The sequence below is a fragment of the Canis lupus genome, chromosome 19 (genome assembly GCF_048164855.1).
Source record: "Canis lupus baileyi chromosome 19, mCanLup2.hap1, whole genome shotgun sequence".
Taxonomy (NCBI): Eukaryota; Metazoa; Chordata; class Mammalia; order Carnivora; family Canidae; genus Canis; species Canis lupus.
Window position 1 is genome coordinate 56,692,212 of NC_132856.1, and position 16,469 is coordinate 56,708,680.

The 16,469-nt window shown below is 58.1% G+C and overlaps 1 protein-coding gene and 2 non-coding genes across 9 annotated transcripts in view; 2 read left to right on the forward strand and 1 right to left on the reverse strand.

The window, feature by feature from the left end:
• Positions 1-1,032: 1,032 nt before the first annotated feature.
• On the forward strand, positions 1,033-1,105 carry TRNAV-CAC (transfer RNA valine (anticodon CAC)). Its single transcript has one exon. It is a non-coding gene; the product is annotated as a tRNA-Val (tRNA).
• Positions 1,106-1,267: 162 nt separating this feature from the next.
• On the reverse strand, positions 1,268-1,339 carry TRNAG-UCC (transfer RNA glycine (anticodon UCC)). Its single transcript has one exon. It is a non-coding gene; the product is annotated as a tRNA-Gly (tRNA).
• A 275-nt stretch (positions 1,340-1,614) lies between these two features.
• Positions 1,615-16,469, forward strand: part of DPP9 (dipeptidyl peptidase 9) — a 41,526-nt gene continuing 26,671 nt past the window's right edge. The window contains exons 1-8 of one of the 7 annotated variants that reach the window (XM_072787727.1): positions 1,615-1,763; positions 2,638-2,689; positions 4,455-4,600; positions 5,037-5,127; positions 8,913-9,166; positions 14,235-14,347; positions 15,550-15,723; positions 15,808-15,976. In XM_072787727.1, coding sequence (XP_072643828.1) covers positions 5,072-5,127; positions 8,913-9,166; positions 14,235-14,347; positions 15,550-15,723; positions 15,808-15,976 — 766 coding nt within the window. In that variant the 5' untranslated portion in view covers positions 1,615-1,763; positions 2,638-2,689; positions 4,455-4,600; positions 5,037-5,071. Of the gene's footprint in view, positions 1,764-2,349; positions 2,395-2,637; positions 2,690-2,759; positions 2,905-4,454; positions 4,601-5,036; positions 5,128-7,988; positions 8,107-8,912; positions 9,167-14,234; positions 14,348-15,549; positions 15,724-15,807; positions 15,977-16,469 lie in introns of those variants that run through there. The other 6 variants (XM_072787726.1, XM_072787728.1, XM_072787729.1 and 3 more) reach the window with 6 other exon arrangements.

Sequence of the window (16,469 nt, forward strand, 5' to 3'; positions counted from 1 at the left end):
CAGGGGCTGGGGTGGTGTGGGTGCCCGAGGTTGGGAGAGGCGGGCTAAGCGATTCCCCGGGGAGCCAGCCTTGCGCACACCTGGCCTTTACCTGTCTCCAGCACTGGCCGTAGCAAGTGTATGGGGTTCTGCAGCCGCTGTCTGAGGTCCTTTGTCGCAGCAGCGGCAGGAAACCACCAGAGAAGGTCTCCAGGCTTTGCGGCTGTGACAGCTCTCCTGGGCCCCCAGGTGGAAGGACCCCACCCCCCAGCAGGTGTCTTCCCTAATTTCCAGTGGTTAATTCCGCCCCCCCAAGTCCATGTTGAAATTTATTGACGTGTTTGTTTCCATTTGATGCAGAAAAGCAACATTACGATATGTTCTCAACGTTCTGAATCCCAATACACCTACTTTCAAGTTCCAATATTTTCACCAAGATGCTCTGGGGAGTGGGAGGAAGAGCCTTTCAAAAAATACACTAAAAGCAACAAACACACAAAACTCCCCAAAACCGCTAAAGCAAGTAGAGAGGGACACACACACTTTTGCTCTTTCCTGAGACCCCACGATGGCTCGGCCGAAACCTGCCTCGATTTATACAGTTTTGATATGTTGTTCATTATGGAGTTGTTTTGCCCCAAATAGGATATTTTAGTATTTTGGATTAAAATATCATTTACCTTGATGATTGCGGGGTGTTTTTTTTTGGGGGGGGGGGGCTTGATGTCTGCAGGTGCGACCACTGCCTCGCTCCCCTCGCTCTAATCCTGGTCTTGGGGTGCAGGGGAGGGGAGCAGATTTTACAGCAACGGGACCCTAAGTTCTTGGCCATGACCTGCCTGTCCTCCTCCTGGCTTTCAAAAAAAGAAAAGTCTGGTCTCCCACGTTGACGCGCTAGCGGGGTGCATCGGGGCGCCGCTCGGGGTCGAGGGGGGCTCCCTGCCCGCGCTGCCGCCTCCAGCGCGCACCTGGGAAGGCCGAGGGCCCCGGGAGGGCGCGAATCCCAGACGCTCTGAGCTCTATAAGCCTCCCCCGGAGCCGCGCCCTCCACCGGTTTCCGTAGTGTAGCGGTTATCACGTTCGCCTCACACGCGAAAGGTCCCCGGTTCGATCCCGGGCGGAAACACGCTTGCGTTTTTCCCTCCTCTCTAGATTTGCAAAGCCTCTTCCCGCCCATAGGCTAGTAGACGAGGTTCTGTGCTGCAGCTTTTAGCTGTCGCGCGTCACACGTTTTTATTAGAAAAATATAATTAGGTGAAGAGAAAGCAGAAAAAGGAACGCCCTTGTCTGCGTTGGCCGGGAATCGAACCCGGGTCAACTGCTTGGAAGGCAGCTATGCTAACCACTATACCACCAACGCTCCGGCGAAGCACTCGCTTCCTAGTCACTATTAGTAGAAGCATGACGGGTCTGCCTGGGCGATACCAAACCCTGCGGGGGTGTCCGTCTCCGGTGTCCCTCCCTGCCCCGGAAGATGCCGCCCCAGGGAAATTCCAAGCTTCCAGCCGCGAGAGAGCCGATCCGGGGCGTCCCCCCCCGAGCGCCGCAGACCCCCTTGGTACCTCCCGGGCGGTAGCCAATCGGCGGCCGCCGCCTGGGCCGCTCAACTTCCGGGTCAAAGGGGCCTGAGCCGCCGGCTCCCCCGTGTCCGCCGCCGCCGCTGGCCCCCGCGCCCGCCACTTCCGGGGCCGCAGTCCCGGGCATGGAGCGTCTAGTGTGAGGCGCCTCCGGCCCCGGGACGCCCTGCCCAGCCCGGCCGCCGCCCCGCGCCGGCCCCGAGCCCGGTGAGCAGCGCCCGCGCGCCCCGTCCCGCGTCGGCCGCGACCCCGAACCCGCCATTGACCGGCCCCACCTCAGCCCTGACCCTGGGCCCGCGGTCGACCGGCCTGTCGGGGGCGCTCGGCCCCGGCCCTGCCGCTGACCGCACGCGGGCTCCAGCCGTCCCGCCCCGGCTTCCCCGCGGCCCCAGGCCCTCGTCGGCCCCCTTCCCCCCCGCCCCCGCCCCCGCCCCCGGCGCGGGCCGGGCCCCCCTCGGCTCGCCCCGTCGCTGGCCGAGCCACCTGGCCCGGGTCCCTAACAGGAGTGGCCGCACCCACGGCGCTCTCCTTCCCCGCGGGCCCCGGAGGTCCCCTCCCCCTGCAAACACGCTCCCGGACCTGCGTCCTGCCGGCCCCTCCGCGCCCCTGCGCAGCCCTCGGCCCCTGCTCTCAGCCTCGCCCCGGGGCGCGTCCAGCCGCCCGCCTCCTGCCCACGCAGCTTCACACCAGCCCCCGCACTTCCCCATCCACGCTGCAGCTGAGCGGTCAGAAGTGCCCCGTCCCCCCGCCCCCCCCCCCCCCCAAAACGTGAGGAAGTCGCTTGTCTCAGTGGCAAGAACCAACGTGCTTTCCAGGAGCTGGGGCTGAAACCCTGGAGGTTTGCGCTGCGCTGCGATCCCTGGCTGGTTCCCGGGAGAGCTGGGCCAGATGGGAGGGCTTTTCTCCCAGGTGCAGCTCGGGGCATGCGGAGGGCACAGTGCCATCTGCCCGGGGTCTCCAGAGCCTGGTCACGGAGAGAGAATCAGGCTGGGCAATCAGGACTCCCGAGTGGAAGGAGAGCCGGTTGTTAGCCAGCCCTTCCGTTAACCTGCTGCGTTAATGGCCTGTGTGTTCTGTCCAGGTCCTGTCCCACGCCTGCAGCTGGAATGGAGGCTTTCTGGACCCTTTAGAAGGTCAGTTGGGGTGACCGTGATGGCTGGTGTGTGGGCCGGTGGGATTCATTTGCATGCTCCGGGATACAGAAGGCTGCAGGAAGTGGTTTTCTACAACCCTGAGGTCACTGGCCTCCCCGGGGCGGTTGGCTGGGACCCAGGCCAGTGGCTGTGGCTTTTGTGCGCCCTTTCTGGAGACTGTTCTTTCCATCCAGCATCTTCCTCCGGCTGCCCCAGTAAGAACACCCCCTGGAAGATTGTGGGGGAAAGGAGGGGGAATGTGGATTGTAGCCGGATCTGGCGGAGGTGGGGCTGCATTCCCCTACGCCTGACTCGGTGCCTGGCGCTCAGTCAGCATTTGGTGGGGAGCCTGGCTCTAAACGGAGCCCTGGTCCAGTTCTCCCCGCGGCAGGACTTTCAGTGACTTGTCTCGTTGGCAGTACTAGCTGTCACGTGGGTCCTGCCACATCTGGGAATTGTGATAGCAGCCCAAGACATAGGGACCATGTTAATAAAAGGGGAAATTGAGGCACAATTTAACCAAAAGGTTAAGCAGCTTCTCAAGGTCACGGAGACGAGAAGTTGCAGAGCTGGGATTTGAACCCACATCTCTGACAACCGCAGCCCCTCTTTTCACCACTTGCCTGAGAGTGAGACCAGTGCTGCTTATGGTGACATTTAGCCTCCTGTCTCTCCTCTCAGTCCTGGGATCACACACTGCTTTCTTTTTCTTGAAGCCTCTGAGCACCTGCCTGCCTGGGACTTGGCTCATCAAGAAGGTGTTTGGTTGCCGACCAAAGTCAGGGCTCCCTTTGACTTTAGACAGCATTCAGGGGAGGGCAGGGACTTGTTGACTTGTTAATTCGACCCAAAGTGCTTCATGTGTGCCAGGCATGGTTCTGGGCTCCGGGGATACAGAAGGAACAGGACAGATGTGAGCCTGGCCCCCTAGAGCTGACATCACAGTGAAGAGTACTCACCCAGAGCAGGGGTTCTCCGCCTCAGCACTGGCGATGTTTGGGGCCAGATCATTCCTTGCAGTGGGGAGTGGAGGTGAGCATCCTGTGCCCTGTGGGATGCTTAGCAGCCTTCCCTGGTCTACATCCCAGTAGCATGCCTCCCAGTGGTGACAACCAGGAATGGCTCCTAGGAGTAGAATTAGCCCTGGTTGAGACTTACTGGGTTGGGGGGGGGGGGGCTCAGTTGACCCCCAAGAGACTCTATATTCCATAATCATTTGACCTTCTGAGGTCCTAGGATGTTGCACCACTTAAATATGTGAACTAAGTGGGAGGGAGAGGGATCCCTGGGTGGCGCAGCGGTTTGGCGCCTCCCTTTGGCCCAGGGCGCGATCCTGGAGACCCGGGATCGAATCCCACGTCGGGCTCCCGGTGCATGGAGCCTGCTTCTCCCTCTGCCTGTGTCTCTGCCTCTCTCTCTCTCTGTGTGTGTGTGACTATCATAAATAATAAATAAAAATTTAAAAAAAAAAAATAAGTGGGAGGGAGAGAGGAGGTGACTCACAGATGCTGGGGTTTACCATCTGACCCATCAGGGATTTATTCTAGTGCCTAGTGACGGCCTAAGGATCTTACTCAATTTTTTCCCCCAAATAAAGAATGCAGAGTTCCTCCTCCTCGGTTCGCTCCATACCAGGAGCACCCACAGTTGTGACAACCACAGTTGTCCCCAGACATCACCTGGTGTTCCCCGGGGGTGAGGTGGGGTGGAGAACACAGTAGTCCCCCTTGAGAGTCACTGTCTTAGACTTACTGCTGTACAAAAGGACCAGGTGGTGTGTGAGGGTGACAGGACAGCCACTTTGGACTGGGTGCCAGGAACAACCTCTGAAGAGGTGCGACTGGGACGTGGAAGAGAAGAGGAGGCAGGACGTACAGAAAGCAGGGGAGGGCGTCTCAGGCAGCAGAACTGGTGAGTGCCAAGGCTCTGAGGTGGGAAAGGTGGGAAAGGAGAGTAAGGCCACAGTGGCTGGAGGTCATGGCCAAGGGCAAGGGGAGAAGGTGAGGTCAGAAAGGCCATCAGAGAGTGGCCACCGTGGGGAACTTGGGATTATTCAGATTCTAGTGAGCACCAAGGTTGGAGTCCGTGGCGGCGTCATTTGAAACTGCCCTCTTCTCAGGGGCTTCTCGCCTTAGGAGGACTGCACCTGCATGACAAAGATGCAGGTTTCTGGCGAATGCCTGCAACCCTCTCAAATTTCCAGGCAGGGCCTTGTCACAACGCTCTTGGCATTCGGTGTCCCTGGAGTAATGGGGGGCTGCCTGGAGAAATGGGAAGGGGAGGAGGAGGGTGAGACGGGGCCCTCCCAGACTACTGGGAGTGGCAGCTCTGGGGTCTCTGCTTGCAGGCTCCCCCACCCTCCTGAGGTTGGCCGAGTGGTTAATGCGGAAGGTTAAGAAGCTCCGCCTGGATCACGAGAACACAGAAGGTTGGAGAAGGTAAGGGGTGTGGTCTCGGGAGCCTTGATCTGTAGGGATGTAGCAGAGGTTCCCCAAATTTCTGACAGTGTTATAGGTCTGCCCCCCCACCGCCCCTTTCCGTGTTTCCCCGACTCTGTTCTGGCTGTTTTGCATGAGGAGGCAGTGTGGGCTAGTGCAGGGTTTCTCGGCCTGGTCACTGCTGACATGGGGTCAAGTCATTCTCCATGGGGGCCCTCCTGGGCACTGGTGGGGATGAGCAGCACCCCTGGCTCCACCCCATCAATGCCAGCCTTACCCCAGACACTGCCCGGTGTCCTCTCAGGCAGGATCAGCCCTAGCTGAGAACCCCTGACCTGGTGCTTAGGATGTGGCTTTCGGGTCCAACAGATGTGGACTCCCCTCCGCTTCCTTGTGGGGGTGATGCTGAGCCTGCTTTCCAGCCTCCCAAATGCGGCTGACCCCTGAGCTCACCTGTCAAGGTTGCAGTGGGAAGTAGTCACACTTGTGCACCTGAGGCCCGGTGAAGACCGTAGCAGGTCCTCCGCTGAGCCCACCTGCTGCACTGCCAGGGTCTACTACTCCTGGCGTCATTTGCTTTTAGCAAGTACAAGCCATCAGACAGGCAGGAAGGGCATTAAAAGAGGTTCTGGAAGACAAGTGTGATACTGAGCACAGTGATTCATTTCCCAGACACACGCTCCCAGTGTCTGGTGGGTAAATGCATTAGGAGGTTACTTAGCGAGGGAGACCCGAGTCCCGCTTGTTGCGTGCCTTAGGTCCCCAGTGGGCCAGGCTGGGCTGCACACCAAGTCTGTGAGGCTGGTTGCGACCTCAGGAGGCCCAGGTGGTGCCAAGGGCAGCCCTTGTAGGGCAGAGGCTGGCCTTTTGTTTCCGGGGAACCCCCACCTGCGGGGCACTCGGGCATTTCCTCCCTGGAGTGCAGTAGGCCCCCGCCCCTCACCTCCTTAGCGCCTGCCTTCCTTCCTGGCTTATCACTCCCTGCGGTCAGCCAAACGCTCCCAGACCTGCAGCCAACACTGAGCTCTGCTGTTCCTTCTTGCTTTCTGCCTGCTTCCCTCGTCACAGGCCCCGCTTGGGTCTCTGGTGGACACCTCGGGGGACCAGTGGTCCTGGCTATTGGAGCAGCAGCTTACAGATCACAGAACTCCCCTCGGGCCCTGACCGTGACTGCACTGGAGGTCCCGGGCTGCTTGCTAGTGGCCTCGTGGTCTGCGAGGTATCTTGCTGACTGGCAGAAGGAGAGTGGCAGTGGACCTGGCCTAAGTAGCTTGGAATCCACTTTCATTTCCCCAGCTGTGTAAACTCTTGAGTGGAGAAGCCCAGCACTGCCTGGGGTAGGACGGGAAGGGCAGCGTTTACTTAATCTCTTCCTCATCGCGTGCCACCTCCTTTGTGGTCTCTCTCTGCTTCTGGGGGAACAGAGAGGTGATTGGAGGACCAGGGCATAGCACCAAGCCTTGACCTGTCTGGGAGCTCAGGCTGCCTGGCCGCATCTAGAAGATTTCCTAGAAGTTTCTCCCGATGTTTCATTTCATTTCTCATCTCCTGGATCATATTTTTGCTCCTTGGGCTCTCTGCAGTGACCAGAGGCAAGATCTTTTTTATTGTTCTTTGCTATGGAAATTAGCCACATGATTTTGTGAGTGCTTCTGCTAGGCTCTTAGCTTATGGGGTCCCTTTGGGAACCCTCAAGGTCATGATCTGTTTTTCTGCTGTGAGCAAGGCTTGAATTGTGGCAGCAGCTTCGGGGTTGAGGGGGGAGAGGTGGGCTGGGCCTGTTAGAGGAGTCCCCTGGCCTGGTTTTCTGGGCTTGTTGCCAGTAGTGCTCCGAGCCATGTGGGTTCTGCAGCACTCAGCCAGCCCTGGCCCTGCCCCCAGCCCCAGCCCCTGCCCTGGCCCTTGCCTGACACTGCCTGTGCCCCGCACTGCCCTGGAGGTAAACCACAGCCCTGCAGTGGGCCAGGACGCAACGTTAGTCTCCTGTCTTCTCTGGTTTGGCTTAGGGGACCCGAGGGCCCTGAAAGCTCCGATGGCCTGTGATCTGTGTCTTCAAAGCCACTGTAGGAAGTACTGAACTGAATGCACTTTCTGTGGCTGGGGGGCAAGAACCCTCGGCTTGCTGTGTACTCCCCCGCACCCCTCTCCCCCAACCTGGCTGGGTCACATAGGACTGAGCAAGGGAGGCATTTCTGCCACTCATCTGATGCTGGGTCGAGTTGGAAAGGGGACTCTGAAAATCGGCCCACAGAGGCCATTCTCAGAAGTGTCTCTCTCCCATTGCCTCTTGAAGCAGCAGGCAGGGGTCTGTCTCTAATGGTAGTGACTTGGTGGGGGGCGGGGTGACTTACTGGCAGGGGCAAGGTCTTCTGGGAAGGGAGGGCACAGCTCTGCCTGGTGCTTCTCTAAAGCCCTTGGCTTGTGCTGTCCCTGCCCCTGGGTCTCGCAGTAGCAACTCCCACTTCTGACCAGCGAACCCCGAACTCCACCCGCAAAGCAAAGCCACTAATCCTGGAGCAAAGCCGCTAATTCCAGAGCGCAAGGAGTCCCAGCATCCAGCAAGGCCTTAGTGCCTTTGATGCCCACGGAGGAAGGGGAGGCTGCCCTGCTCACTTTGGCAGGCCTCACTAGAGACCCCGGGTGCTCCAGAACTGGGTCACTGTGGCTGTGTTTAGATTTCCCTAAAACAAATATTTGCCTGGCCAGTCCAGTCTGGTCAGGAAATGTGCTGAACAGCAAGGGTGGGAGAAGGGAGGGAGGGAGGGAGCCTTGGCCATAGCTGCGCAGGGGCTGAGAAGAGAGGGGCTGTCTTGAGGGGCATCCATCCCCTTCTCTGGGGTTCTCACATTGCCTGTGCACAGCTGCCTGTTTCTCTGAGCCCCTTTGGTGGGACACGAGAGTTTCCCCTGCTGGACCCAAGCTGGATGGCCTGGAGTGACGAGCTTTGCCAATTCATTCCTTATGCTCAGTTCTTTGCATGTGAGTTGTGTCTCCCAGCGGGTTAATGCAAGATGGTCACTCCACAGCCCTCTGTGGGATGCCTGCTGGCAGCTGGACAGAGACCTCATGAGGTTTTAGGGACACTGCCGTGAGTGGGACAGGCGATCAACAAACAGCTGTTGTGATGAGTGCTCTGAGGGCAGGGACGATGGGCAGTGTGTGTGTGTGTGAGAGAGAGAGAGAGTGATAGACTGTTGGAGAGACCGGCCTCAGAGCAGATGGTCATTGAAGGTTTCTGACGACCCAACAGATACTTACACTAGGATCTGATTAGAAGTTAGTCAAGCAAAGTGAGAGGAAAATGTTTCAGGCAACAGAAGTAGCACATGCAAAGGCCCTGGTGTGGGAAGGAGTCTGGCCTGTTTTGAGGAGCTGAGAGAAGGCCATTTTGGCTGGAGGACTGATAAAGGGTGGGAGGTTGAGGTTCAAGAAGTTGGCAGGGATCAGAGGACAGAGAGCCTTGAAGGCCGTGACAGGGACTGGTTTTTACCCCAGGGGCTGTGGAAAACCAAGGAAGAGCGTTAAACAGTAGGTTCAGATTTGCAGTGGATGTGTGGGGTCTGTTTGTGAGACTGTTGCGATCAGAGGTGGCAGTGGCTTGGATCTTAGAAGTGTTGATGGTGGTGGAAAGAAATGGAATAATTTGGGACATATTTAGGGGGACTGGGAGAGTTGCATGGGGGAGGAGCTCATCTCAGGGAGGTCAGGAGTGTCTGATGAGGGGGCAGCTTGTAAGGGAAACTTGGGAATCATCCTCTTCCCACGCTCTCCCCTCCCACTCGTAGCTTCTCGCTGAATTCCGAGGGGACAGAGAGCATGGCTACAGGGGCACCAGTGTCCGACCGGGGTGACACCGTCGAGATGGAGGACCCGGCATCCCGCTTCCAGGTGCAGAAGCACTCGTGGGACGGGCTCCGGAACATCATCCACGGCAGCCGCAAGAACTCAGGCCTGATTGTCAACAAGGCTCCACACGACTTCCAGTTTGTGCAGAAGACGGACGAGTCGAGCCCCCACTCCCACCGCCTCTACTACCTGGGTAAGCCCCCCAGGTGCCCTCAGGCCTGGTCGGCCCCCTTGACCGTGGCAGGGTTTCTGGGACACTAAGTTCTCTTGTCTCCAGAGGCCAGCTGGTTCTATTAGAAGGTCCAAAAAGATGGGCCCGGCCCAGGGCAAACTGTCCCATGAGGCCACGCCACCCATGGGGACATCTGTTTACAGGGAAGGTCTGGCACAAGGTGCCCTGTGGGGGTTAGGAGTGCAGGTGAGCGGAGCAGAGGGCGGCCCACTGTTGCAGCAGTGCTGTGGGGGGAGGGGGGAAGGGGGGAAGGGGGGTTGCTGACACTGTCTCCAGTACCAGGTGGCTTGGGCCTGCCCCCCTGAGTCATTTCCCCACCATCTGGGCAAGGCAGGGCAGGGCCGGGTTGGATCAATGAATGACGACTCCTAGCACTGGGAGTCACAGGTAAGTCCTCGCCTTGGGCTGACGTGCTAAGAAGGATCCCGAGGCTCAAGGGAAAGGTGCCACGATTGTGTACTGTGTGTGCTGTGGTTTAACACCAGAGGGTGGCTGGCCACATGGTGCCATCCCCGCCCTAGATATCTGGATAAGCCAGTGAACTACTGGTGACTTCCGTCTGTGGTATGCGCCTTGTGAGCAGAAATTTCTACACCACCTGCAGTCAATTGCAGGCTTGTGCTCCCTGCCGGCGTGGTGAGAGCCTCAGGGCCCTGTGAGCTTCACGTGGGCCTGGCTCCTGGTAGGTGGACAGCGAATACCTAGTTATTGAGCAAGCGAAGGGCGTTGCCTTATTTTGCCTGAGGGTCTGACAGGGCCCACAGGAACAGTGCTGAGCATGTTCCTTTGGGAGCAGCATGACACGACTGGTGACCCAGGGCAGGTCTGCAGCCTCAGCTCTCAACCCGATATTCAGGGCCCGGTCGGCCTCTGAAGACCCACAGCCCCGGCACGATGCTGGCGGTGGCCAGGCCTTGCATCGGTGTTGAATGAGGGGTGGCACACACCTGTGACCGAAGGTTGTTCTCTGCCCAGGGCCGACCCCCGCTGAGGGCCCTGGCAGTGACCACCGTGGATGCCGGCTGGCTCTCCCCAGAGCTGATGCAGCAACTCTCTTCATAGAGATGCACGTGGAAACCACATGGTGGTTTGGTGACCACGGTGTTAGAAGAGCAGTGGTCTAGAACAACAGGCTCAGCAGGCAATAGTCTGTTCCGGAAATCCAGTTTTACTGGTACCCAGCCACACCTGTTCATTTCTGTACCTTCTAGGGCTGCTTCCGAGCGTAGTCACAACGGAGGTCATACGGCCCCCAAAGCTGAAAATACTGTACAGAGAAGAGTTTGGCGGCCGGGGGGGGGGGGGGGCGGCGGGAGGGGGTGTCTTTTACCTGGAGGGGCGTGGCTCCTGGGGTCACAGCGGCCAGGGCACGTGAACTGGTGGCTGCGGCTTTGGTCTTCCCCACAATCCTGTGACCCTTAGCACAGCTTTGGACCCCTCACCAACTCAAGCTCAGGCTGCTGTCCTGGGCAGGGTACTTGTGTACTGTGATCCAACACCAGGAGTTGTTTCCCCTGCCAGAGTTTCCTGGGGCTACTACTGTCACAAATCACCACCGACTTGGGTGGCTTAAGACAACAGAAACGTGTTCTGTCATAGTTCCTGAGGCTAGAAGTCCAAAATCAGTTTTCCCGGCCAAAATCAAGATGTCAGCAGGGCTGCACTGAGCTCCCTCCAGAGGCTTTAGGGGAAAATTGGTTCCTTGCCTCTTCCGAGTTCTGGTGGCTGCCAGCGCTCCTTGGCTAGTGGCTGTGTCACTGCCATCTTTGTCGCTGGGGCCACATGGCCCCCCTTCCGTGTGTCTGAAAGCTCTCTCTGCCTCCCTTAGAGGGACACATGATTCCATTCCAGGTTCACCTGAAAAATCCAGGTTACTCTCCCCAACTCCAGATCCCAAACTTAATTCCCCCTGCAAAGTCCCTCTTGCTGCAGAAGATAACATAGTCATGCTCTGGGGATTAGGACCTGAGCACTTGAGGGCCACTTTTTAGCCAACCACAGAAACCTCTGAGCTAGTTTGAGCCACTAGGGACACCTCATATGAAGGACACGGGGGTGTGCCAGGGAGTCACCTGGGCCTCGTGTCATGACCCTGAGAACCTGGAGATTCATGGGGCTTGGGCGTCTGCTCTGCATGTGGTCTCCTTCATGTAGGCCCCCTGCCCACCTGCCTCCCACTGCCATGTTCCCAGGGTTACCCATTTCAGGTTCCGGCAACCAGCAGAAATGGATGAGCTCTCTCTGAATGTCTGGGAGAGGGAACCAGGTGGATTCAATGTCTGCTTGTCTGCAGCCTGTGCATGTGGCTGGGGTTGGGGTGAGTAGGTCCCTGCAGTCTGCAATGGGGAGGGGTCAGCTCTAGCCAAGGGCTCTGGACTTGGCAGAGACCCCAGGACCTTCCTAGGACATCTCAGAGCCATCCTACCTCTCTGGGGGTGACATTTCTTACCCTTGAGCTAATCCATCTGTATCACTTAGTACCTTCGGGGTACCTTCAAGCTCCACTTTGTGTCTAAGTTCTTGGGACAAACATCCCTGAAGCCCCCAAGTATTTATGACAGGTCTTTATGCTGGTGTAGCGCCCAGGGGAATCCTGGCAGCCAGCTGATGTTTATGGATGGAATGGAAACAGCCTCCTTGGGCCATGCCCAGTGTGCAGCCTGCCCCCTCTGCTTCCCCTGGGAGCCCCTGCCTCCTCCGTGGGCACCAGGCTTGCCACTTTGTGCACAGGGAGCCAGTCACCCTGGTCTCAGGGAAGGCCCTTTCAGATGTGTGCGATGAAGTCCAATGCAGAAGAAACGGACAGAGGGGAATGTGCCGGCTTCTGTGGCCAGGAAGATTGGACTGTGGCAGCTCCGGTTCCAGGGCTCAGACTGCAGCTCCCCTGTTCCTTGTGGGTTTGCTTATCCCCCTGCAAATGGGTGTCTCGTGTAGGACAGAGGCCTCTGGGACAACTTGGGGAATCCCTGAGAAGGAAGAGAGGCCTCTGTGTCCTCACGACATAGAGGAGAGCCCAGGCCCAGTGCAGGTCACGTGCTCATCGGGCTGCTTCGTGAGGCCACAGGACTCAGGTACAGAAATGGTGCTTGTGCAGACCCAGGCCGCCTGTCACACTGCTGGATGTTGGGGGTCGGGGTGCTGTTCCCAGTGCTGGGGTGGAGCTAGTCAGGGAAAGCAGGGGAGAGGCAGGGACAGTAGAAGTCAGAGCCTAGGCTCACATGCCCAGTGTCACTGGCCATCACAGGTGCCAGGGCAACACAGGGAATGTTCTGGTTTGTGCCATTTGGTGCCATCACTTACTAATCTGCTGGGCAGAGGATGTGGCTCCAATGTCCTTGGCAAGGCCACACTGTTGACTTCCTGTTTGGAAAACCCTGGCTCTCCCAGAGAGTTCCGAGGACAGGGGCTCACACTGCTGTATTGCAGACAGCCAGCAGCTCCTCCCAGCCTTCCACACTGCCCCATGACAATGTTCTTTAACGAGGTCTAATTCACATACCCTAAAACTCTTTCAAAGGTGGACAACTCGGGTTTCTCGTATATGCATGTCGTCGTCGAACTTTCACTAATTCCAGAACGTTCGATCGCCCCAGAAAGAAATTCCAGACCCATTAGGCATCGTCCCTCTCCCCCCACCCCCAGCTTCTGGCAACCATGAGTCCGTGTGCTGTCTCTCTGAAGTTGCCTGTTCTGGACATTGCACATAAATGGGATCATGCACTGCAAGATTCCCGTCCCCATTTGTTGTATGAACTTCAGAAGGAAGAACGCCCCGTGGGCAGTCTGGACAGGCAGTGTCACGCTGGTGCCTCTAGCTGGGGTGAGAGAGTGGGACTCCACAGTGTCCAGGGTCCCTAGACATGGAATCCCAAGTGTTGCCCACCCGCACATTTACATTACCTCTGCGTTTTTCCTTAAAAAGGTTTTCAAAGGAAATCTTATTAACATATATTCCTTTAGATATGATCTTTTACTAATTACTTCACCAGTGTTGTTGTAAGTGGAAAACCCGTGTGGATTGCTGTGTCGAGAGGCGGCCTGTTGAGATGACTGGAAAGGGAACAGACATTACCTGTCAAGCCCCAGCCCTAGAGGCACCGAGCTTGGGGTCTCCCTGTCCCCCACTCATAAGAGCGAGAGCATAGGGGAGGCGGGCCTGAAGAGAGGCCAGCGCCCCATCGAGTCTTCTTCCCAGGGGAACTCAGGACTGGGGGCATCTATAGTCCATTGTTTACCTGTGAACAGCAGCCCTGCCGTCGTCCGTCGAGTTGAAAACACTGGTGGTTGGAAAAGTTTATTTGCCACAAAGAACGCAGCAGCAGCTTTGATGATAAGTTGCACCCGAGAGAGGGAATAATGTGAGAAATGGCCATTTGCTACCAAGACAGGCCTAGGTCTCTTCGAGTGATGCGTCCTGGGCGCCGTGGGTCGCGCTCTCTGTCTCCTGCCCACTGCGTTCACGCAGAATCCTCACTAGGCAGCTCCTGTCCTCTCCTACAGGGTTACCTTAGATTGGCGGATGGGGTCTGGGGACACGTGTGGTTGTCACCACTCAGGTGCTCCTGACCTGGAGTGGGTGGGGCCGGCAGGGCTGCTCAGACACACAGTTCCTGGCTCCCTTGCATACGTTTGCTTTGACTCTGACCCTGTGTCAGTCTGTGGCCTCCAGAAAAGCCTCTAACAGAGGACACCTGAGACCCGAGCCTCACCCGTTGAGAGGTGGGTTTCACTGGCCTCCCCTTTGTTCTCTTACATGCTGTTTCTGTAGTAACTTTGGGCAAGGTATCCGTCCAGACATCTCAGGGCTAGAAGACCCCGTTACTGTTGCTAACATACTTGCACCCAGAGTTGGAGTGTGCGTGGGGAGGGGCATGCCGCCAGGATGCGCGGGGAGGACAGGGTCGAAGTGGAACCAGCCAGGCCCTGCCATGGGGAGCCAGGGTCCTGGCCTGAGGCCGGCCCTTACCCCAGACCCTCTCCCTGTCCTGGGCCAGGTCCCCCATTCTGGTTCTTCTCTCTTCCCCCCAAGGGATGCCTTATGGCAGCCGCGAGAACTCCCTCCTCTACTCGGAGATTCCCAGGAAGGTCCGGAAAGAGGCCCTGCTGCTCCTGTCCTGGAAGCAGATGCTGGATCACTTCCAGGTGAGCCGCATGTTACAGGGCTCCGGCAGGAGCTGCCCTGGGCCCCACCCATGGCTGAGGACGCCGGCACAGGGCCAGGCTGCCAGGCCACACACATTTCTGTGGGCCCTCAGCCCCCGAGCAGCTCCAGCCTGGCAGGTAGCGCAGAGCCTGTGGAGACGAGTGTGGGCCCCCCCCCCCCCCACTCAAGCCCAAGAGTGTGCGCTCTGATAAGAGCTCTTATCAGAAGCATCTCTTCCTTTTCGATGCCTCACCAAAGACTTGGAACCAACCCCAGGCCGAGGCCCATTAATGGGGTCTGGGCTAATAATTAACATCATCCAAAGTCAGCTCACCTGGGGGGGAAAAGATGGCTGGTGAGGGACAAGGGGGCCTCTTGCGTCCATTTCTGTTGACTTCTTTTTGGTCGTAAAAGCAGTGTGACAGTACGGGGTGGTGGACGGGTAGTGGCACATTCTGGATTTTTCTGCGCCGTATGACAGCTCTCATTTCTGCCATCCCTGGTAGGCCCCAAGCCGACCAAGCATGGGGTTCATTGTGCTTTAGGTTCTGCTTTTAAGAAATGCGTTTCATGCTGTTAACATTCCTTGCATCTCCACGTCGAATTCAGAATTCTCAGGGAGGCTGTGTGGTGTCCACAGTAGTCTACACGCCCAGACCCCCCAGTGTTAGGTGTTTGGGTGGTTAGGTGGTCCTGAATTTGCCCTGTGCCCCATGTGCAGAAAGCAGGAATGAGTGCCGGTGAGCAGTTTCACCGGAAGTTCTGGCTGGACGGGATGGTGATCAGGGCAGGAGGGAAGGGGTCTGTGGGATTGGTGCTGGGGACCAGGAGACAGTACTCCTTGGGGAGCCCTCCGTGCCGGTGGGTAGGGGACAGGCTTGGAGAGGCTCTGTGGAGAAACGTGGATGTGAGCAAGCCCAGAGATGGGCCAAGAGAGGAAGACCTCTCCGGTGAGCCCAGAACCTGTCAGCCAGCCCTGTCACCCCCCCACTGAGCACCCTCATGGCCTCCAGGATCAGGCCCACTGCGGCCACCTGGGAGCTCCCTGGAACAGGTCTGCTCCCCAGAAAGTTCTCTCTAGTATGGACCACAGGCAAATTGGCAGACACTGCCCAGGAATGCCCAGGCCGGAGGGTTTATGCTCAGGGTATGGGTCCCTGGCTGCACTGCTAACACAGCACCCGTCCCTGTGTGTCCACAGGCCACTCCCCACCATGGGGTCTACTCCCGGGAAGAGGAGCTCCTTCGGGAGCGGAAACGCTTGGGGGTCTTCGGCATCACCTCCTATGACTTCCACAGCGAGAGCGGGCTCTTCCTCTTCCAGGCCAGCAATAGCCTCTTCCACTGTCGCGATGGGGGCAAGAATGGCTTCATGGTGAGCCCTGGTCACTGGCTGAGTGGGAGGGGGTGGGCAGCCGGGCAGCCACCTGTCCCCTGAGCCAGGCCTCTGTGTCCCCAGGTGTCCCCCATGAAACCCCTGGAGATCAAGACCCAGTGCACCGGGCCCCGGATGGACCCCAAGATCTGCCCTGCCGACCCTGCCTTCTTCTCCTTCATCAACAGCAATGACCTGTGGGTGGCCAACATCGAGACCGGCGAAGAGCGGCGGCTGACGTTTTGCCACAGAGGTGAGGCCAAGCAGGGAGCCACGCTCCTATCGCAGCCATTCTTGTGAACGGCCATCAGAGCCACCAGCATAGCTCCTAGAGAGGCCCTCATCCCTGCTCCATTACCCCCGAGCAGTGGACAGTTTCTTGGTCTCTGCTGGCACGATTTGCCATGTGGTCCTACGGTGGCCTGTGCCAGCCCCACAGGAACTCCAGCTGCCTGGCTTAGGGCTTCCTCTACACGAGTCGGCCACGGTGGCCTGTCTTCCCACCAGCCACTTGTTCTGTCTCTCTGCTCATTCAGGCCCTTCCCCCTGACACACCCTCCTGTTTCACTCTGCCTGGTCCAACTCAGACCTCACGTGCTCCCTGGGTTTTCCACATTCCCTGTGTGGTGGAGCTTTCCACGGGCTGTGGCCTCCACATGTCCCCCATCCTATCCCACAGCCCCAGGGCCCTCTCTCTAAACTTGAGCTGCTCGGCCCAGGTAGCTCAGACGCTGGCCACATCCAGA